This window comes from Melozone crissalis, unplaced genomic scaffold (genome assembly GCF_028551555.1).
Source record: "Melozone crissalis strain CALT ecotype California unplaced genomic scaffold, PUWL_Pcris_2 ptg000063l_1, whole genome shotgun sequence".
Taxonomy (NCBI): domain Eukaryota; kingdom Metazoa; phylum Chordata; class Aves; order Passeriformes; family Passerellidae; genus Melozone; species Melozone crissalis.
Window position 1 is genome coordinate 11997293 of NW_026535841.1, and position 21839 is coordinate 12019131.

Genomic DNA, 21839 nt, shown 5'->3' on the forward strand with positions numbered 1-21839 from the left:
TGGAGAGAAAGGAAGGAAAAGTGTGGGAATTAGTTGTTGAAAGGATTCATTTTTAGGGGATTTATTGGAGGAGTTAGAGATTTGCCACTGCATCCCTGAGTTTGGTTATGGCAGCGTGGCTGGATTGTGGTTTACAAATGAAGGAGGTGTTTGGGTAGAGGTTTTTGGTGTTAAAAGATGAATTGATACTCAAGTTAAGGTGGATGTACTTCTCCTTTAAAATTTACATGGATTTGAAGTGGTGATGTTGTTCTTGGCTGCTGTAGGAGCAGTTATAGAGAGTGTTATTTTTAATCTGTTAATATTTTTTTTTTTAAATATTTGACTTAAAGCTCAGTCTTGTGCCACAGGTCTAGTCTGGAGCTCTTGAGTTGAGGCCATGTTCTGGTGGGCTGTCAGGACCTGGGTGTTTCCTTGAGGGCAAGAGAGCAACAGTTTGGTCCTTTTTAGGTCCTTTTTGGGTATTTTTAGCAGTGCAGGATTCTAGAGGAGCATAGAGAACACATATCTCAGAAAGAAGATATAAATTAGACCCACATAGGCTTGTTGCCTTGTGGAGAAAACTTCAACTCTTCTATTGTGGCATTATTTGTGATTCACCTTCCCTGTTTATATATTATTAACATGCAAGCAGGACTGTTAAACCACTTACCTGCCTGTCTGCTCACTCACTGGGAATTAATATATGACAAAAAGCACAAGTGGGATGAGCAGGAAGCAGGAGCTACAATTTGCTGTCCAAAGAATACACAACTTTCCTTGCTGCTTTAACACAGGGGCAAAAATATACCTAAAAACTGTCTTTTTTCAATAGGCTGTGTTGTTTTTTTTCCAGCTGGCAAACCTCCAAGAGAGGACACTGTAAAATGGATGTGTTTTTTCAGCCCTCTTAAAAAATATTTTACATCTCTTTGTGTGGAGACCTGACCACCTTTTGTGTTCTGCCTGAAACTGGGTTAATGTGAGCTGGTGTAGTTGCACTGCTGGGGATTTGGGGAAGCATTTTACAGATTCTTGCTGGAATTAGAGGCAGGGATAAATTTTGGGGGACAATCTGTGGAGAAATCACCCCATTCTCTATGAAATGCTGTGCTGTAAAGAACTAGGAGATGTGCCTGAAAGGTAAACAGGTTCTCAGTTACCACATAATATCTCACCAAGTATTTCAAAGCATGTTTTGTAGCCATTTTTAAAACTAAAACAAACTGCTGAGCAGATGGGGAAGCTCATCCTATAACTGCTTTTTCCTGTTTGTTTCTAGTTCCGAGATTATCCCCTAAAACACACAGGCCTAGGTCTCCAAGGCAGAGCAGCACTCCCATGGGACCAGCTCTGCCTTCTCCTCAGCCTGGTACAATTCCCACTGAATCTGTTGCCATGCCTGTTCCAGCTGCCTCTCCTACACCTGCCAGCCCTGCATCCAACAGAGCAGTCACCCCCTCCAATGAAGGTAAGTGCCCCTCACTGCCTTGCAAATGCAATTTTTTGTATTTCCCTAATTCCTGACAGGGAATGTGCCCAGGCAGCAGCACAGCTGTTTCCTGAATCACAGGAAAACTTGGGATACATTGAATTTTACTGTGAGTTCCCATTTCTCCAGCTTTAAATTAAGGTTGGAGAGAGGCTTTTTGAGAAGTCTTTATGCTTAGTTTCTTGTGCCCTTAAGGAATATGGGTTTATAGGTGTCTGACTTAATTTTTTTAATCTTTAATATTTTTTATTTTTTTTCTCAATTTTTTAAAGAGGATTTCTTTTTCCAAACTGAATTTTTGCCTCTTTTTTAAGTCAAAGAAAACACAGGCAACTAGTTTCAAACACAGCAAAAGGAATGGGGGAAAAAACCCATTCAGGAGCACAGTCAAATATCTAAGAACTCTCAAATCTTTGTGGCATTCTGTATGAAGAGCTTGGACTGCTGAAAATAATTGGCTCTAAGTTTATAGTTTGTTCAGTGTGGTTAAGGTTTTGTGTATGATGAGAGGGATGAGTTTAATTGGGTTTTTTTTTCATTAGACAGTGGGATGGGGAAGGAGGATGAGGGAGGGTGATCCTCCAGGCACCAACTTGGTAGCAGAAAATGTGTAAAGGTTTTAAGGTTTTTTAACCTTTTAAAAGGTTTTTCAAGCTAAAAATGGTTAAATCTCTCCCATTTCTCTCTTGCCTTCTCTCTTTGGTCAGTTGGAGTTGTGTGTAAAAGAATAACTTTGGCAATTTCTTTTCCAGCTAAAGATACAAGGCTTCAGGACCAGAGGCAAAATTCTGCAACTGGAAACAAGGAGAATATAAAGCCAAGTGAGACTTCTCCTAGTTTTTCTAAACCTGAAAACAAAGGTTTGTATCCAAAGCTTTCATGTACTGGAGTGATGTAGGAATTGTGCACCCTAAACCTGGCTGCTTTAGTTGGCATTTTAAGGAAGGCTTGGAGGCAGTCTGGTGTTCTACAGTGAAATTTGGTCATGCAGTTGTGAAGTGGCACTTTGAAATGTTGTTTGTGACTCATTCCATCAACACCAAATGTAGAGATGCTCATGTGGATGGTGTGATTTCACTTGTTTTTTTTCTTTTTTTTCCTCCTTTCTTTCCCCTGCTCACAGAGCTGCTTTTTAGCTGCCTTTGGACTGAATATGTTTCTGCTTAGAGCTGTGCTCACAATACTTCTGAGCATCGTGGTCAGCAGAGCTTTTCTAACTGTGCTTTTCCTATTATGCCTCACATTTGTTTGTCTCTGTAGAGCTGTTTGTTCATTCAGTACTCTAAAAAAACCCCAGTCTTTTCATGTTGTTAAACTGAGAACCATATTCATTCATTCTCTCGTTGGAGAGACCTTTAGGATGAGTCCAGCCATAAAGCTCACCTTGGTCAGTGTTTCTCCTTCACTTGGTGTGTTTTGAAATGCTGGCACAGGCTGGGCTGGGGCTTTTGTTGCATGTTCTTTGTGTTCAGTGATTTCTGCAGTCCCTGCACCTCGGGGCTTCTGCCTTGGTGTGGTGCATGAGAACTAAAGATAAATCAGTTATGTAATGCTCTGCTTTCACAGAGAATTTCTGTGTGCTCACACACATAGGTCATGGGATTCTACCAAATTAAAACCCAAAATAAGGGGCTGGATTTCATTTTTATATCTGCAAAATCATTATATTTCTGCAAACTTAGTGATGTGTATAAAATTTGTGTTAGGAATGCTTGGACAATGTTGATCTTGTGTTTGGCAGGTGTCTCTCCAATTGTTTCAGAGCATAGAAAACAGATTGATGATTTAAAGAAATTTAAGAATGACTTTAGGGTAAGTTTGCCTCTGTTAATGGTGTCATCATTCTCATGTGCATCCAGATTATTTTAATGAATTGAACACACTGCCTACGTTAACAGGTCTTTATGCCTTTGCCTAATGTATGAAAATATCTGTAAGAATTCATGTTATGTATTGTAAAATCAATGCTGACTCTTGTTTGTACAATTGTCTAATGCACATAAATGTGAATATTGACTGCACTGAAAACAGGACTTGAAACCTGTTTGATCATTAGGCACAAATAATTATCTCACACTCCATATGGAGGAGCTGTTGCAAAATTAAATGAAGAGTTTTGCAGAGGAAAATTGAAGATGAATTCATATGACTTATTTCCTGGTTGTAAGGGTTTATTAAATCAGGTTAGCTTTTCAAGTGGTGCTGTTAAATCACTCAGGGGATGAGTCCAGAGGTTTGTCTGAAGCTTTCCTGTCACTCCTTAATCAACATACAGGTCACTTGAGTGGCTCAGCAGCTCCTTACACAGTGCCAGCTTAAACACTGTCAGTGCCCATGGATTTCTTTCCATGTAGAAATGGAAATGAGTGTTTTAAAAGGTCATTTCCAGATGATGGAGGCTTGTGGGACTGTGTTTTACTCTGTGTATGTGACAGCATTAGATGGTCTCTCCTGAGTTTTGTATCAATTTACTGAATGTATCCCTTGGGTTTTTTCAGTTACAGTCCAGTTCCTCTTCAGATGCAGTGGATCAGCTGCTAAACAAAACCAGAGAAGGTGAAAAATCAAGAGATGTAGTTAAAGAAAAGACAGAATCCACCCCTAAAGAATCTATCATAGAGGCTGGCAGTAACACCAACTCCAGTGGTGGCAGTAGCAAACCCAACAGTCCCAGTATTTCTCCTTCCATGAGTAACAGCTCTGAGCAAAAGCGAGGCCCTGAGGTCACCTCCCAAGGTGTGCAGACATCTGGGCCTGGAAGTAAACAAGACAAAGAGGATAAAGAGGAGAAGAAGGATACTTCAGAGTGAGTAACCATGCCTTTTGGGAAAAGCACATCTTTATTAACAGCAGACTTTGTGTAGAAGTCATGGCTGGGTGACACATTCCTGGCTCTAGGTGCTGTGACACAGGAGGAACAACAGGGGAAGGGACTGCCCTGAAAGTCATTTCCTGACTCAGTGCAGAGCTCTGCTCCTGTTGATGCCTAGTTCACATCTAAGAGCTTATTTCAATGTTTTCCTGGCTCACATGAGCTGTGGTATCAACTGGAAAACTTTTGTGGTTAGTTGTAGTAAGTTCCTCAAGGAGAGTGGCTTTTTGCCTGCCATGAGGTGTTTGACTTCTCAGAAATGTGACTCACAGGTGGAAATGAGGTGTTTCTTAAATGATGAATTGAAGATACTCCTGTAAAAGAATAATGCCCAACTGAATTTTTTGTTCTTTATGTTTAGGCAAGTTAGAAAATCAACACTTAATCCCAATGCTAAAGAGTTCAACCCTCGATCTTTTGCTCAAGTAAGTGATTTGCTGCTATTTATCAATGCCTTTGAGTAGATCTTTATAAAACCAACCTTTTCCTTGGAGGATACTCAAACTAACCCTGCCATATCCATTGCTCACCTCTGTTTGCAGCCGAAACCTTCTACTACACCAACCTCCCCTCGTCCCCAAGCTCAGCCCAGCCCCTCCATGGTGGGGCACCAGCAGCCAACCCCCGTGTACACTCAGCCTGTTTGTTTTGCACCAAATATGATGTACCCGGTTCCAGTGAGTCCAGGCGTGCAGGTAAAGTGCTGCAAACTCCTCAACACTTCACTGAGATCCTCAGGAAGCTGAGCAGGGTTTAGGAATCATGGAATGGGTTGGGAAGGACCTTAAAGATCAGCTTGTTGCAGCTTGGGAGCTGGGAGTTAAAGCAGTGAAATAGTAGAGCTTGTATTGCTCTTGTAAATATAAATCATGTTGTTGTTAAGTTTTGGCTGTGTAAATACTGACTTTTCCCAGTGCTCCCCCAGTCTGGATGTTCAAATAATTCCAAACACTTGTAAATGCCAGCAGCCCACGTTTATTGTGGATCTGTGCAGGTTTCCTCCCAGTTCTCCAAGCATAGTCTCTCACTGTGCAACTGTTTCTTTGTTCCAGCTGTGTCCTCCTGGTTGTTGTAGGGATCACTGGGATTTCAAATTTAGCTCCATTATGGAATATCCAGGGGTGGAGAGGACCCACAAGGATCTTCATCCCAACTCCTGGCTCTGCACAGACACCCCAACAATCCCCCCTGTCCCTGAGAGCGTTGTCCAACCTCTCCTGGAGCTCTGGCAGCCTCAGGGCTGTTCCCATTCCCTGGGGAGCCTTTCAGTGCCCCAGCACCCTCTGGGGGAAGAACCTTTCTCTGATATTTCATCCTAACCCTCTCCTGACTCAGCTTTACACCAAAAAGCTGCTGTGAGGCTGTCAGGGAGAGCCCAGTGCCTGCAGTAGCAGCAGTAGCATTCCTGGGCTGGTTGTTGCCAACCATCTGGTCTGAGTTGTGTGTCCGTGCAGACTCAATGTCACTGATCCAAGAAAATCTCATAGGTTAGGCAGAGTTCACTAAACCCTGTAGCAGAACACATCAAAGCTGAGTGGGGCCCCCACCCCAGCACACAGTGAGTTTTTAAAGGAATATCATACCTTCAACTTGTTCTGTTTCAGCCTTTGTATCCTATTCCCATGACGCCCATGCCAGTGAACCAAGCCAAGACATATAGAGCAGGTAAAGGTGAGAATAATACTGCCTGTTTGGTTCTCAGTCTGCATGCAGCATGGCTAAATGACAAATGTTTGTGTGTTTTCTAATCCATGGCAATTTGGTTTCAATCAATATTTTAAATGCTATTTTTATTAAAGGGAACTAAGTGGAAATAGTAATGGATTTTTAGATAAACTAATTCAGCTGAAACATGCCCGGTTTGAGTAATGGGGGGTTGCTTGGTTTGGAATCTGATTTGACAAACAGGAAAACATCTCTGTTACTTGGAGCATTAGGGTGAGCTGATCATCTCCTGTATTTCATAAATATCACAGGTTTGTTTAAAGGGAACTTCTCTGCTGTTTTTTTGTGCTGGTTTGCAGCAGTGCCCCAATTGCTTTATAGAAGGGTTTTTAACAAGATGCAGAGTCACTGTTTCTCCAGAAAGAGTTTGCTGTGCTGCTCTCTGGAAAGAGCTGGTTCCAGTTTGTTCTTGTTCATTCCTGCTGCCCCAGTGACTGAGCAGCTGGACTAACAATGACAATGCCACGTTTTTAAGTGACACCCGTGGCTGTGCAGTCATGGTGGGTGGTGGGATGTTCCCTGTGCTGGGCAGGGCAGTGAGGGAGCAGAAAGTGCTGCTCTTGTTCTTGTGCTGCTGTTCCAGGGCTGTGACTGTGCCCAGTGAATGCTTCCTGCAGTGGCAGCAATGCTGCAGGACAGCAGCAGCACTGCAGCTCCAGTCGCTGCAGGAGGAAATTGTTTCCTGCTGGTCAGAAACAAACAAGGGGCCTTTATCAGCCTAGGGGAGACAAAACCCTGCAGTGTATTTCTGTGTTAAAACACAGTAACTTCACTGTGGCCTCACCCCTGAAATCTTCTGGTTAGTAACACTGTTTTAATCAGAAATACATTGCTGAATGCTCTCTTGCTGGGTGAGGCACCTCCAGTTCTGAGTTCCTTTTTAAGTTCCAATATTTCCTCCATATCCATCTGTGCGCAGCACAGCCCTGTGGGAGCTGCCTGGGTTGCAGCCCTGTGCCTTTACTCTGTTCAAGTTGCCTCCTGTATTTACTTCTTTCTGTTGTTGATCTGCAGTGTAAATAAAATCATCGAGTGAATTTACGGATGTTTTCAACATTTCCCTCTCCTCTCCCTAAGAGGTTGCCCCTGCAGTGGAGTTTAGAGGAGCTTGAGGCAGCTCAGTTGCAGGAAACTGGAGCTCTCCTGGAGCTCCCATGCCTGTGCTTTATAGACTGAATTAGTTTGTTCCAAGTGAGTTGGGTGGTCACCTTCCCATGACAGCTCAAGTGATCCCACACTGCTCTGCATTTTTCATCTTTCTTCCTTAATTATTCCTACTCCTTAAAGATTTTATCTCCCTCAGTGTTGTCTGTGACGTAAAATTTGCTTTCTGCTGCCCTGAGGGGTAAGACAGAGCTCAAAAGATGTGAAAACCTTGAGTTGTGGCTGGGTGGAGAGCTTTATTGTGCTCTCCTCAGCCATAAGCACAAGTCATTTTAACATAAAGACTCAGATTTCCAGCTGAGGAACAGTGGCTGAGTTGTTCTCATAGAAGGTGAAAAAGCCTTTTAAAGGGGGCAGGATTAATTGGTTAATGTAGGAGCCCTGATATAACCTTTCTGTTCTGATTCTGGTCAGTCTTTCTCTCCTTCACAAAAAAGGCAGGGCTGGGTTTGTGGCTGTGTATATCCAGCCCAAAGACAGTGATAAAATCATGTGTTTCCTGGAGAAATTCTTCTTCATTTTTAAGAGAGCTCTAACCCATTGTTAAAGGTGTGGGGTGAGGATATTCCATGTGGTCCCAGTACCTTTATTATAATGTAGAACCTTTCAGAAAGCTCCAGATTTTTAATCTGTCTTTCTAACATGAGACAATCTTTGTTTTCCAGTACCAAATATGCCCCAGCAGCGGCAAGACCAACACCACCAGAGCACCATGATGCATCCTGCCTCAGCAGCAGGCCCTCCAATTGTAGCTACTCCACCTGCTTACTCTACACAATATGTTGCATATAGCCCCCAACAGTTTCCTAACCAGCCTCTTGTGCAGCATGTGCCACACTACCAATCTCAGGTAAGAGTCCTTTCCACGCTCCCCATCAATCCAAGCACAAATAATGAAGTGGTTCAGAGCTAAATAACCCCCTTGTGTCCAGTCCTGAGTCACCCTGAAGAGTTTCTGTGTTCTGGAGCACACGTGGTGATCTTGGAATGTGCTTCAAAGCCTGTAACAAATTTTAAGGTCCTAATGAATTTTAATGTCCTAACGAATTTTAAGGTCAGTTTAGAAGTTGGCATTTATTATTGATATGGTTTTTTAGCTCTTTGAAGAGTTTCTTTAGGTCATGGCCAGCACATCTCCTGGTTAAGTGTTCTAAAAATAACTTAACTTGGTGGACTGCGCTTACTTCAAAGGCTGTTAAATCTACATGTGTAATTGGATAAATGTATAAGCTTAATGCATTATTAGAGTGGCAAAAATCTGACATGCCAATGTTTGCTGTCAGTTTCTAGCCCTTAAATTTTGGAAACAACTGGGACAATCCCAGCAGTGTGAAATCACAACAGTGAAATCACAACAGTGAAATCCTCAGCTCGCTCTGCATTGAGCAAGGCCGAGCTGCCTCCCTTTCAATCCCGACTGTTTAAATGACAAAAGTTTCTTTGGAGTTAATTGTTAACCCAGTTAACTGTGTGGTTTTTCCTTTGTTCTGCCTGCAGCATCCTCATGTTTATAGCCCTGTAATACAGGGCAACGCTAGGATGATGGCCCCACCAGCACACGCACAGCCGGGTTTAGTATCTTCCTCTGCAACACAGTACGGTGCGCATGAACAGACACATGCTATGTATGGTAGGAAACGTTTTGTGTTATATGTAACTTTTTAAGTCCTTACCTTGTGCAGGGGATGTATTTAATCTCAGCCTTCCAACATGGGTATCTCAGTAGATGTGGTTTATATTTCATAAAATTATGATGATGATGATGATGATGAGCAGAGCATTTGAAAACTGAGCCAGCTGGTTCAAATGAAAACTCAAGTGTGCTGATTTCGGTAGGATGCCAGTGACCAAGATGAGATTTCAACCTGGGAGCTGCTAAAGAATATCTGCTGAAAGAAGTTTGTTCAAGTTCTCTTGATGCTCTTGATACATCATCCCTTGTTTGTTCCTTGATTATAATTAGTACTTGTTTTATTGCAAGGTTATGACCTCAGTTTCAAACTTGATTTTAGTTCTGGCAACTAGTGAAATGCTGTCTTTATGATACTACTGGCATTATTAACAGTATGAACACTCCTGTTTAAGCAAAATAAACCATGTGTTGCTTACCTTTCTCATTTGGTAAGTCAAGAATAAGTAAATGCAACAGCTCATGTATTGCTCTGACTTGGACAGTTAGTCTCTAGCATTATCAGATGGGCATTTTTCACTCACAGTGAAGTGCTGAAAATGTGGGTTACCTTGTGACAAGAGTAAAATGTGCAAGAACTTTCTAAAGCATTATAAATGTATGATAAATCAAGGCCCAATTTGGAGGAAAAGGAGCTCACTGCAAAACATGCTATTGAAAGAGGTAGAGTCAAGGTTGTTTAAGGCTTGGAAATTGTCATAAAATGTCAAAACAGCAGATGGTCTCTTGAAAACATGGCATTTCAATACTTGTTATAGCATCTGAGGAAAAGTTTTATTGGGTCACATATATTATTGACTTAGATTCTAATAAAAGATTTTCTGTACCTTTAGACATCTTTGTATGTTTTCGGGTGCTTAGTTTTACACTGCTACTTAATGGAAGTCCATGACATGTCATGAAAACTTACAGAGAATCTGGAGTTTAGTGGGAAATTAATTCTGATTTTAAGAGGTGTCTTACCCGTCTGAAAACATCTTGTCAGCTCTCTGCAGTGGTGTGGTAACAGAGTTAAGAAACAAAAATAACTTATTTTGATGCTCAGAGGAAGAACATTTGAGCTCATTTGTGCTGAAGCTGAAATGGAAGTTACTTGTAGAGATTAATCTTTCTCTCACAGGTCCTTGCTAATTGTATTACTTTGATCTTTTCAACTCTTGTGCTTGAAGTGTCCATGTAAACAGATCTTCTGTTTGCTTTTTCATTAGATTAAATAGAATTCCGATAAAGAGAATGATCAAAGGCTTTCAGACCTTTATTGGTGAAAACCCTCCTCTCAAATTCTAATTAAAATAAAACCAAACATGAGATAATCTGAGATTTGATTCAGAATGGTTGCATGTGACTTTCTAGCAATTTCCCATTGTGCACCATCCTTATCTTCTGTAATCAGTGGGTTCTGCAGTACAAGCCTGTTGCCTTGCTTGGCTTTGATCAGATGTCTGTACAGTTTTTTTTCACTGATATTCTAACTTACAACTGTTAGATCTCATTTTGTGTTGGTTTTGCAGCTTGTCTGTTGTAGATATGTGACTACCTGCCAGTGCAAACAACTAAGTTGGGTCAAACTTGAGAATTCTTTGGTATTTCCTGCCATGTAATTAAATATTACTTTCCCAAGAGCACCTAATTTAACAGAAATGGCCTGTCCTCCTGTGTTCTTTCAAGTAGCTACTTGGTGACTCTTCTAAATATTCTCCCACCTTCCAGTAAATGATGGAGTGCTTGAAATTTTTATTGCTAAAGCCACTAAACCCAAGAGGATCATGAACTCCATGTGACAGACCTTTTTTAAGGGTGTGTTCTTGCCACTGTGCAGACGTGTTCAGTGAACACGAACTGTCTCAAATGTACCCTTCACCTTCCAAGGTAACAGTGACACATGCAATGACTCCTGATGTTCTGCAGCAGCCTCTCAATTCACATTTTTGCAAGGCTTGCATGTGCTGAGTGCCTGAAGACCTGGCCCAGATAGACTGTGCTTCCTCCAAGTGTGTCCAGCTGTAACGTGTCCACTTCAGCTTCCATTTATCCATGTGTGGGGAAAGGCAGGAATGCCAGAGGTGGCCAATCTGAGCTGCTCATGGAGCTAAAGAACATCATGCTGGAATTGTTCACATCTGACTGAGTGACTATGAGAAAATACCCATAACTTATGCGCTGTCTATTGGGAATCTTAAGTTTACCCACATTTGAACTAAATATACCTGTGCATTTTGATTCTGGTCCTCTCTTAAAAAATAATTTGAAAGTACAGAATAACAACTTCCTGAGAAACAACCACCACTGCTGCTTTTGATTTTGCTCAAACAGTTTCCTTTTTGGCTCTTAAAAATTGCTATCTGATTTTTAAAAGATACATTATTACTTAATTTTAGCACTGATATCAGGATTCAGTGGGGCCATGCTGCTGCCCTTTTAACCCTTCAAGGTACTGGTGCTTACTTTGAGTTATTCCTGCAAAATTCACTCAGTTTTTCTCCTGCATATGTGGTAGAGAGAAGATGTCTGCAAGAACTACTGTGCTGAGACCTGGGGGTTGGGGGGAAACTGCTTATCAAGTGTTCCTAAGGTGTGAAATGTTTTCTGGTAAGATCTGAAACTCCACCTTTACTAATGGTTTGGGACGAGTTGAAAGTCTGTGGCAAATAGTAACAGCCTGGCAGCCAAGAGAAAATCCTGTCGATCTAAGGGAGCCACCCTCACTGCCAGAATTTTGGGGTTGTTTTCCTTCCAATCTTGTGAAGAGATAGCTGAATCCAAATTACATACAGTGAGCTACACTTGGTGATAAGCACTCTTCCATTTTAAAGAAAAGTACTTTTGTCTGATGCTGTTTAATGGGATATTCCTGCACTTCTGGGATTTCCTTGCCAGTTCACAGTGTCACAACCCCGCTGTTGCCAAGAGAGAGAAGCAGAGCTGCATGGTCCCAGTAACCCCAGCCAAAGACAGGACAGAGGAGTGTTCAGATCTCTGGGGTTTTCCCCTCAAAATGGGGAAGGACAAAGTCCAAACAACTTTCATCCCAGCCAGACGATAACAACGTCTGTGACGCTTCAGCTGCGGAGCCACCATGTCCAGGAGAGTTTGAGACGTGACACCTTTACCTGGAAATGTGACACCCAGCCCACCTGGAGGTGTCGTCCTTCCCCTGCTCAGCTGCACCTTGGGTTCAGGAGGTTCTGTGTCTGTCTGGCACCTCTGGCTCGGGGTGGCCTCCCAGTCCTGTCCTTGGGCTGCTGGAGTTTGCTGGCCACCGTCCCAGTTTGGCTCCTGTGTCACACAAAGCCCAGGCCAGGCTTCTGCTGCTGGTAGAGAATTTGGTTACCAAGTAGAGGGTGGATCTGTCCATTCCTGTGACAATGAACTTGTGTTAGTTTTCTGTGTGGCTGATTTGTTTCCAGATAATTGGAGTCCTCTGAAAAACTCAACTTTTGTGTTTAAGAACTTGTGTAAAACCAGACCTTAGTTTTACACAGATGCATTTCCTGTTTTTTGTGCTCTCATTCCTGTCCCTGTTCTCCCTTCCCTTTTCCCCTTCTGCTATGTTTTACTGGTCTGGTGTTGTCTCTAACTTTATCTGGTTTCTATCTCAGCAGTAAGTAAATTCTATTCCCCTGATAGTACAATGGTGGATATAATATAAACTTCAGAGGATTCTCCAGGGACTAAGAGTGAACCAGTCACCAAAATTGTCTTGGAACTGTTCAGAATGGCAGTGCTATAGCTGAAAAAGCAAGGGCCAGTTTCTGCTCTAGTGTAATTGCATTTTAACCTTCTTGTTACAGTGGACAGTAACAGACCATGAATTGACATTAAGTTTCTTTTTGTGTTAATGAAGAACTGCAGACCTCAGTGTCAGAGTTAAGAAGGAAGGCTTACTCAGACTTGTGTTTCATCTCCACTCATTTGTAAAACAAAATATGTAGCTCTAATAGCAGCTAAGTGAATAAAAATATCTGCATGGTTCTAGAGTCTTCAAAAAAGAATTAAAAAAAAAAAATTAAAACTGACACTGACCTTTCCAGAAGATGGGAAGTATGCACGTGGCAAGAGGCTAATTTACCTTTCTATTTCCCAAATTCAGCATGTCCCAAAATACCATACAGCAAGGAGACAGGCCCTTCTTTCTACTTTGCCAGTGAGTTGGGTTTTTTGTACTAATTTTGATTGTACAGAAAAGCACTTTCTAAAGAACCACATGTTAAAGGAATGGGACCTGTTGAGGGAACAAGTTTCCTTGCACCAAACCAGGATGTGGAAAACGCAGGAAGGTTTCTCTCAGTGGGCAGGAATGGAGATTTATATAATCACAGGAAGCTGAGTTTTTAAATCTTCAAAAATTTATTTTGAATATGGAATAATGTCTCTGACTTCATTACCCAGTCTTTTCATGTGCAGCTGGAAGTGGGCTCTAGAAATCCTTCCCTGTGAGGGTGCTTGAGGCCCTGGCACAGGGTGCCCAGAGAACCTGGGGCTGCTCCATCCTGGAGGTGTCCAAAGCCAGGCTGGATAGGGCTTGGAGCATCTGGGATGGTGGAAGGTGTCCCTGCCATGGCAGGGGGTGGAACTGGATGATCCTGGAGGTCCCTTCCCACCCAAACCACTCAGTGATTCTGTGGCCTCTCTTTAAACCTGTGCGAGCTGCCTTGCTCCCTTTCATGAGCCCAACAGGATTTTTACACCTGATGAGTTCCCAGCTTCCTAAAAGGAGAAGCAACCTTGGGTTTCATCCCTTTTAAAAGCCATGGCTCAAGTTCTGAGTCCCTGGGAGGAAACAACTTGAGCTGTGAGCTGGAGGAAATTTTCTGTAGAGCTGCCACTGAAGGAGTGCTGGGAACAACTTGTGGTGATCATTGTGTGACAGGGATGAGATGAGGGCTCCTTGGGACTTTCTCAGTTCCATTCCCTGGCTCAGGTGGGGCTGTGGTGGCATCACTGGAGGCACTGGGACAGGATCTGGTGCTCTCTGGACACACAGCAGCCTGATCCAGCTCATCCAGGAAAGGCAGAGAGCTGCAAAATCCTGCCTTGTCTGCCCTGCTGCTGTTCAGCAGCTGCTTTGAGGAAGCTGAGGTTTGATTGAGGGGGGTGTTTGCAGGATGAACTCTCACCCAGGACATGGGAAAGGAGGAGTTGCAGTTTCAGGCTGTTTCTGTTCTTGCTCCTGTCCTGCTGTGGCACTTGTTGCTGTGTCTGTCTGTCAGTCTGTGCAGCCCATGCCAGGCACTCTCCTGGTTTGGTTTTTTTTTTTTTTTTGTTGTTTTTTTGCATTAGCTCATGCAAGAGGGATGTGAGAAAAAGCATTTGTTCTCCAAAAATCTCCTCTGGAGCAGGTTTCCTGTGTTTCTTGTGCCACACTGGTTGTGCCTGGGTGGGGGCTGTAGGATGCTGCCCTGGGCTGTGTTCCTGCCCCTTGGTTTGGTGCACTGAAATCACTTCAATCACCTCGTTCCTTTCTTGGATTATCTTTGAAGTCAAGTCCACTCTACCTGTGTAAAATGACTTCTTGAAATGTTTGTGTCATGAAAGAAACATTTGCTATTTCTTTGCTTCCTACCATTCAGGTCTTTTAAATGTAGTTATCCTCACCATCTTACTGGCTCTGGCAGTGGTTTTGAAATTTGTTCACTGGTCAGTTCTTGAAAATAAACTCTTCAGTGCATCTTTGGACCATGACCAACACTGACCACCATTGGCACCACTGAAATTCCAGGGAAAAAAACAAAATTACAAAATGCCACGATGTGGTTTCACATATTCCCTTGTAGCTGGGAGTTTTGCTTGATTTCTGCTGCTCTGACCTCTTCTGATTTCAGCTCCTTCTGTGGCTTCTGTGGCTGACTACTTCTTGTTTGCTCTCAGAAATGGGGTGCAGTTCTGTAGGGTTGCATTCAGTAATTCAATCCCTGTGATGTTTTTCTCCCATCCCGTGACTGAGTCCCTCCCCTCCCCGTGTCCCTGCCAGGTCAGTGCAGTGAAATATCTCACTTTAGAGCCAATTTGATTAGAAAGCTGCAGAAGTGAAGCAGGGCAGCCCAGGCAGAGGAATTTAAGGCATAAAGGCTCAGAAACCCAGTGTATTTGTGCTGGAGAGAGCTGAGGTGACTTGCAGCAAAGTGTGTCCTTTCCTAGAGCTTATTCTCAGATAATAGGTGGCCATTTGAAAAATCTCCAAAATACTGGCAATTGGGGGGAAAGGTTGGATAATGAGTCTTTTATTTTTTTTTTTCACCTCCTGTCTGGTCTTATTTGCTGTTAATTTGTGTAGTGAGCTGTTTTGATGAGCAGGCAAAAATTCCTTTTAAAAATCCCAGGGAAAGTGCTTTAGTTCAGGTGAATTTTTCATGACTTTTACAAGACTCCTTTGACAGCCCTGCTGGTCTCAGAGATTTCATTGGCTTGGCAGGAATTACTTGCACTAACTAAACATGAAAAGCCATTTACACTGCTGGAGTTGGAGTCTGAGCTCTGGTTTTGAGCTGGGAATGCATTTCAGACCTGCTGAGTCGTTCTTGGTTTGTGTGCAGGGACTGGCCAGGATGAGGAGAGGTGCCCAGATAACATTTTTTGAAAGGCATTTTTAATATTACTATTAAAACCTAATTTGCAGCAGCATCTGAAGTGGTTTTAAGCTTTATAAATTTGGTCATTAAGGTGACCTGCTAAAGACAAAATGAAGGAGAGGAGAAATTGAAAATTAAATATTTTCAGTATACAAAAATCCAGTGCTTCAAATCCAAAGCTGTGGATAAAATATTAGGTGGTTTTGGAAGAGCTACCACTATGACAAAAACCTGATCCTCCCCCTGGTTTATATCTGTTCTTTGGGGTGCTATTCCTTGGTTTAAATGGTGTCTTAAGAGAGAAATTCCTTATTGTGACGTTTTATTGCAGAAATATTTCCTTCAGAACAACTGAGTTTATTATTCTCTTGGCCATAAAGAACCAAAACATGAATTGCACAAATGGTTTAATGGAGTCCCACATTATTTTGGGGGCTCTTAACAAGTGATGTGGGAAGCCTTCAGTATCTTACAACCTGGAATTAAATTTCATATACATTTTAAAGCCTCTTGAATGGAGTTAAGTTGTAGTCAGGATTGCTGCCCTTTGGCAAGCAAGTAATCCCTCCTTCCATTTATTTCTATTGCTTTAACAAAGATAATAATTTCTGGCCTTCTTCAGAGTGTGTGTAATAATGAGGTTGAGAAATTATCCTCCTGTAGGAAGCCATAAATTTGGTACTGTAAAAATGATCAGTGTGCATTGATAATTTTGGTGTTGTCGGAGGAGAAATGTCTGAAAGTCAAGTAGGAGCATGGCAGGGATGCTGCTGCAAAATACATTTTAGTAGTGATACCGATAAAAAAAAAATCAAAAATACTTGGATTTAAAGCATAACAAAATGCTGTGGCAGAAGATCCTGCTGGCTTTGACAGCGTGCTTAGAAAATATTGAGGTGTTTTTGAAACCCCTCTCAATCAGGAGGCCTCAGAGTGCACAACTGTGCTTGCACATGTGGATAAGAACATTAGGATCAACTCCAGGCTGCAGGAATTTAGTTCATCTGCATTAATAGCCCGAAACAACTCATCACTGCAAGGCCATTTGCTCAGTGAAGATTTAATAGAGCTTGCCAGGGATTAAGTTAAATGTGGCAGGCAGTTATTTTCTAAAGGAGGAACCTGCACAGGGGAGAAAAACCTCAATTAGGCAAAAATATCCAGGCTCTCTGTATTCTGGTGAGTTGGAATGTGTCAGAACTTGGATTTTTAAGGTTTATAGCAAACCAGACTGGAGGAAAACTGCAGTGGCCATCAAGTTCTTATATAATACCAACCCCATTAAAAAAAATTAAATATATCTATATATAACCTGGTAGATACTCATCAGTAATTAACTTCAGAACCACCAAAAGGCACCAAAACAAATAAGGAACAGTTGGAGGAAATATTAAGGAGCAGGCTGATAATTTTCTTTGGCTGTTTGCTTTTTTTAGCACTTTGTCAGCAAAACTCTCCTTGGTCTTTCAGGCTGTGACATCAGAGGGATTGACACGAGTTGTCACACACAGAAGTAGCTGCAGACAAGGCCTGCTTGTTGCACAAACCTAAAAAAAATAGGGGGAACATCCTCATTTTTAGGGTCCTGCCTTTGCATTGCATGCTTTGTGTTGAAAGGAAGACTTGTTGTCATTATGGCTTTTCATACTTGCTGAGATTCCCTCAAAAGTTTAAAAAAAAAAATAGGATTTAGTGTGGCCCATTTGAAGCAGGACAGAGCAGGATCCAAGAAGGAACTGGGTGTTTGTTGTTGGAGACTGGCACAGCTGTAGCAACAGATGTGGCTTCACTGGGGTAAAACTTTTCTGTTGTTCAGTTTCTTCCTTTTTGGGAATTTTGTACCTTACTTGCTTCTGGTTCAAGGAATGAAGAATTCCATGGCAGTGTTGGGGAGCTCACAGGATGGTGGTGATCCAGAACAGATTGGCCTCGAGGGCAGAGGCAAAATGGGTTATTTTAGCACAAGAAAGTGGCTTCAGCAAAAATTTGATGCTCGAGCAGCCTCAGTTTTGTCAGCTGTGATGTGTTTATTTATTCTGGAGTGCAAGGGCAGAGTTTGTGCTTCCCTCTGACTGTTCTGTGAGCAATTTCCAGAAGAGTAGCATGGTGAGGTTAGCCAGGTATAAGGCCAAAGAAATTTTTTTGGATGGTGGAAATAAAAATGGCTCATAACACCTTTGAAAAGTATATCTCAGGAAATCCTAAATTGTATGAAAATTATAAATTTGATCTGTTTGACAAAACAAAAGATGAAATACTGCTTTTCTCTATGTAGTATCTGTTACATTGTCAAATTAGGAAAGATGAACTGTCTAATTATGGTTGTTTATAGACTTTCCTGCCAAACCAAACTACACAAAAGCAAGGTAAGATCATCAGCTATTTGCAAGATAAATATATATATTGTTTTTTAGAAGGGGGAGGGAATATATTTACACATTGAGCTGTAGTGAAATCTTCGAGTGCAGCTGGTGATTTGATAGAGGTGCATGTCCTGTGCCTGGTGTTAAATATTCCTCTTTTTCATCCTAGTTTCCACTGGCTCACTTGCTCAGCAGTATGCCCACCCTAATGCTACCCTGCACCCGCATCCTCCTCATCCCCAGCCTTCTGCCACCCCAACTGGCCAGCAGCAAAGCCAACATGCTGGAAGCCACCCTGCTCCAAGCCCCGTGCAGGTAACACAGCCCTGAGTGGCTGCAGATTGTGTTGAAGGGATTGCTTGATGTTGTGCTTGTGTTGATGTGTTGATTTCTCTGAGGGGGAAAAGGGGAGGATGGAGCAGAGTCCAAGCACTCATTTCTCCCTGTTCACAGGGCATGGGGGATGTTTCAGTTTAAGGATTAAGGAAGGATCATAATTGTGTCAGTGCTTTCATATGAGAGAAGTGGAAATAGCAGATAAACGCTGAGAAGTGTTTGATTGGATTTTGTCAAAGCAGCTGAAAACAAAGTAGTCCTTGGATAGTGCTGCATTCCTTAATTCCCTCCTGGGAATAACTGAGGTACTCCCAACTGCAGGTTCTGCCTGGTTTTACCTGGCAGTCTGGGTTCTGTGTGCCAGCAGAAGCTGAGCCTGGTGGGTGTGACAGTGTTCACAGGGGTTTTTGGATGAGGGAAGAGATGGAGATCTGACTCCGTGTTACAGAAGGCTTCATTTATTATTTTATGATATATATTACATTAAAACTATACTCAAAGAATAGAAGAAAAGGTTTCATCAGAAGGCTAGCTAAGCTAAGAATAGAAAGGAATGATAACAAAGGCAGCTGTCTTGGACTCTCCATCTGAGCCAGCTGGGCTGTGATTGGCCATTAATTAGAAACAACCACATGAGACCAATCACAGATGCACCTGTTGCATTCCACAGCAGCAGATAACCATTGTTTACATTTTGTTCCTGAGGCCTCTCAGCTTCTCAGGAGGAAAAATCCTAAGGAAAGGATTTTTCATGAAAAGATGCCTGCGACAGGTGGGGTTGTAAAGAGTTCCCCCACGAGCACAGCTCATCCTTACATTCACCATTTCCAAATTCAGAATTAAGAGCAGTTTCCCACCCCTTTCTCCTTAACAGAATCAATACAATTCCTCAGCCCTAACCTAAATAATTTTTGTGTTTTCTTGCAGCACCACCAGCACCAGGCTGCCCAGGCCCTGCACCTGGCCAACCCCCAGCAGCAGTCGGCGATTTACCACGCAGGTCTAGCTCCAACCCCTCCTTCCATGACGCCAGGCTCCAACACGCAGTCTCCACAAAACAATTTTCCTACAGCACAACAAACAGTCTTCACCATTCATCCCTCCCATGTTCAACCTGCATATACCAATCCGCCACACATGGCCCATGTCCCCCAGGTAAACACAGTTTAACAACCTTCAAGACTTAAATGTCTTAATGCCACAAAAGTTAGGACAGTCGGGCCTGCTGAAGTGATTGCCAATCTGTCACCTCTCAGCACAGACTTACCTGTTGTTGTTATTTAGGTTTCTGTCTGTACATTGCCTTTTATTTAGAATTTTGACAAGGTGTACTTGGACCTCAGCTTCCAACACCTAGTGCATCTGCAACTGTAGTTTAATGAAGACATCTTAAGCTGGCACTGCTACTGAAATAAATTGAGCTCTCTTCCCAATTCCTGGCTCCCATCCTTGTCCCTGCCCCACCACTCTGCTCACAGAACTGCTTGGCCGTGGAGCAGAGCAGGCTGGGGACACAATTCAGCTGAAATGTGCCTCCCCTACCCCCTTTTTAGGCTATTTCTTGGTCAGATCAGTTCCCTGCTCAGTCAGGTGCCTGATCCCAGGAAGAGCTGGCATACAGAAAGGTTGGAGGTGGGAGGTGAGTGCAGAAAGGCTGAATTGCTGCTTTTGGTGGCAGTTTCAGGCTCTGCATTGTAGACAAATTTTATACAAATACATCCAGAAAAGGACATGAGAGGATTTCCAGGGAGAAGCAAGGCAGTGCAAGGGAGAGAGGAGAGAGTTAAGGTGACTGCAGGACAATCCTTGCAGAAAGAAGCCTCTGTGTGTGTGGTGTGAGTGTGGTTCTAAATGAACTGCTTGTGCTGAAGCTCCCCAAAGATTGTTGGCTAACCTAAAACAACAGTCTTTGCTTCAGAATCAGAAACCCACTTCTCTTAAATGCTCCCTCGTGGTCAGCTCCCTGAGAAAAAGGATTTGGGGAAGGGAAGCACATGATAGATTAATCAGGAGCTCCATGTGTAAAGCAGTGTGACACAGATTTTCTGATGTTTACTAAATCTCCTGGATTTAGTGCCCTTTGTCAAGGAATGGGCAGTTCAATCAATAATTTGCCTGCACAATTTTTTCTTCAGACCAAAAACTTGGTGTCTGGTTTCTGCCTTCTCCTACAGGTTAACAATAGTTTGGGATAAGGTGACTAACTGTGATTAGGGATGTTAATCTGTTAATCTGACAGCTGTCCAGTCCCTTGCAGAATTCTGATAAAATCTTTGCTTTGGTCCCTGGGACAGTCAGTTAAGCCAATAAATCAATAGTTCTGTAGGAATCCTTTCACTGATGTGGAGTTTTTAGCTTTTTGATTCTCTTAGGCTTTTGATTTCTCTGCTTTTTTTTTGGCGGGGGGGAAGGATAAGGAGAGGATGGCCAGAGCTGATGATTGCTGTGGCATCTTGGCTCATCCTCCCCTTCTCTGGTTTCTGCCAGAAACAAGACTCCTGCTCTGCTCTGGTGTGAAGGCACTGCTGTGAATGCCTGGGTTGTGTTTAGAGCTTCTCAGAGGGGTCTTGGCTTAGTGGCATGTCCAGTGCTGTGATTTGAAACGTGAAACATTTGCTTGAAGGCCATGAAAGGGTAAAGCTGTGCCTGAGCTGTGCCCTGGCCAGGCCAGGGGTGTGCAGGATGTGACCATTGCCTTCCTTTCTGTGTGCCAAGCAAACCAAATGAAACAAATCAGATGCAACTTGGAGTCAGAACTGACTGCTCAGGCAGCATTTTTAGCAATCACAGACAAGGCCTGCCTTGCCCTTGATTTTAACTTGTGCAGTCTCTTCTGCAATTTTTTAAGAATGAAAGCTGCAATTCGTGGTATTTACACCAAACTAATTGACTTTCCCAATGAAGTAGTTCCCTCAAAAATCTCTAGTGAAGGCATAACTACAGTTCTGTCAGAAATTTTAAATGCATGTAATTATTCCATCGTGGGGAAACTAATCACTGGATTTAATCATTTTTTAGCAGCCTCATTCCCAGCTTCTAAACACAATTCTGAAATACCACGTAGTAAAAATTTCAGTTAGGCCAACACAGGGGATCAATCCAATTTCCCTTCAGGTTATCAGATGAATCTTGAGCTGGTGGATATCTCACTTGAGAAGCAGTACTTTAAAATTCATTAGAGAGTGCAGTCAGCTGCCAATTTGCAAAATGTTTGAGCCACAGCAGAAAAATTTTATCCACTGTGTGTATTGACTCCAGCTGCTCTATGAATAGCTGCTTTATAATGATGGCTTCTACAATAGCATGTTTGTCAAAGTCAACGTGGAGCCAGTCCTGGGAGGTATTTCTGTTCCACAGCCTGATCTCCTAAAGCTTTTTTAGAGCAAGAGTGAGATTTGAATTGCAGTTCCTGCCTTTAAAGGCTTCTGGGGTGCTACTAACACGTGCAAGTCTGATCAAAGAGTTTGGGGAATGTCTGTGATGAGTCAAGTAACCCTTTTTGTCTTTAAGAAATAAAATTCTAGCCACTACCTGCTATTTGTCTTTACTGGCATGGGAGACCTGTGAGGCTGCAGTGCTGGGATATGGTAGAAGGACAAAGCAAACCTTAGGTACAAATGATGGGGTTTTGGGGCTGCTTTTTTTTTTC

General features: G+C 42.6%; 1 protein-coding gene across 9 annotated transcripts in view; it reads left to right on the top strand.

Moving 5' to 3' along the window:
• Positions 1–21839, top strand: part of ATXN2 (ataxin 2) — a 49367-nt gene that overhangs the window by 25054 nt on the left and 2474 nt on the right. For 5 of the 9 annotated variants that reach the window (XM_054289111.1, XM_054289116.1, XM_054289113.1 and 2 more), the window contains 11 exons: positions 1262–1450; positions 2224–2331; positions 3213–3283; positions 3970–4277; positions 4705–4768; positions 4886–5038; positions 5948–6014; positions 7898–8082; positions 8730–8862; positions 18024–18169; positions 19118–19345. In XM_054289111.1, coding sequence (XP_054145086.1) covers positions 1262–1450; positions 2224–2331; positions 3213–3283; positions 3970–4277; positions 4705–4768; positions 4886–5038; positions 5948–6014; positions 7898–8082; positions 8730–8862; positions 18024–18169; positions 19118–19345 — 1652 coding nt within the window. The remainder of the gene's footprint in view (positions 1–1261; positions 1451–2223; positions 2332–3212; positions 3284–3969; positions 4278–4704; positions 4769–4885; positions 5039–5947; positions 6015–7897; positions 8083–8729; positions 8863–18023; positions 18170–19117; positions 19346–21839) is intronic. The other 4 variants (XM_054289112.1, XM_054289114.1, XM_054289115.1 and 1 more) reach the window with 3 other exon arrangements.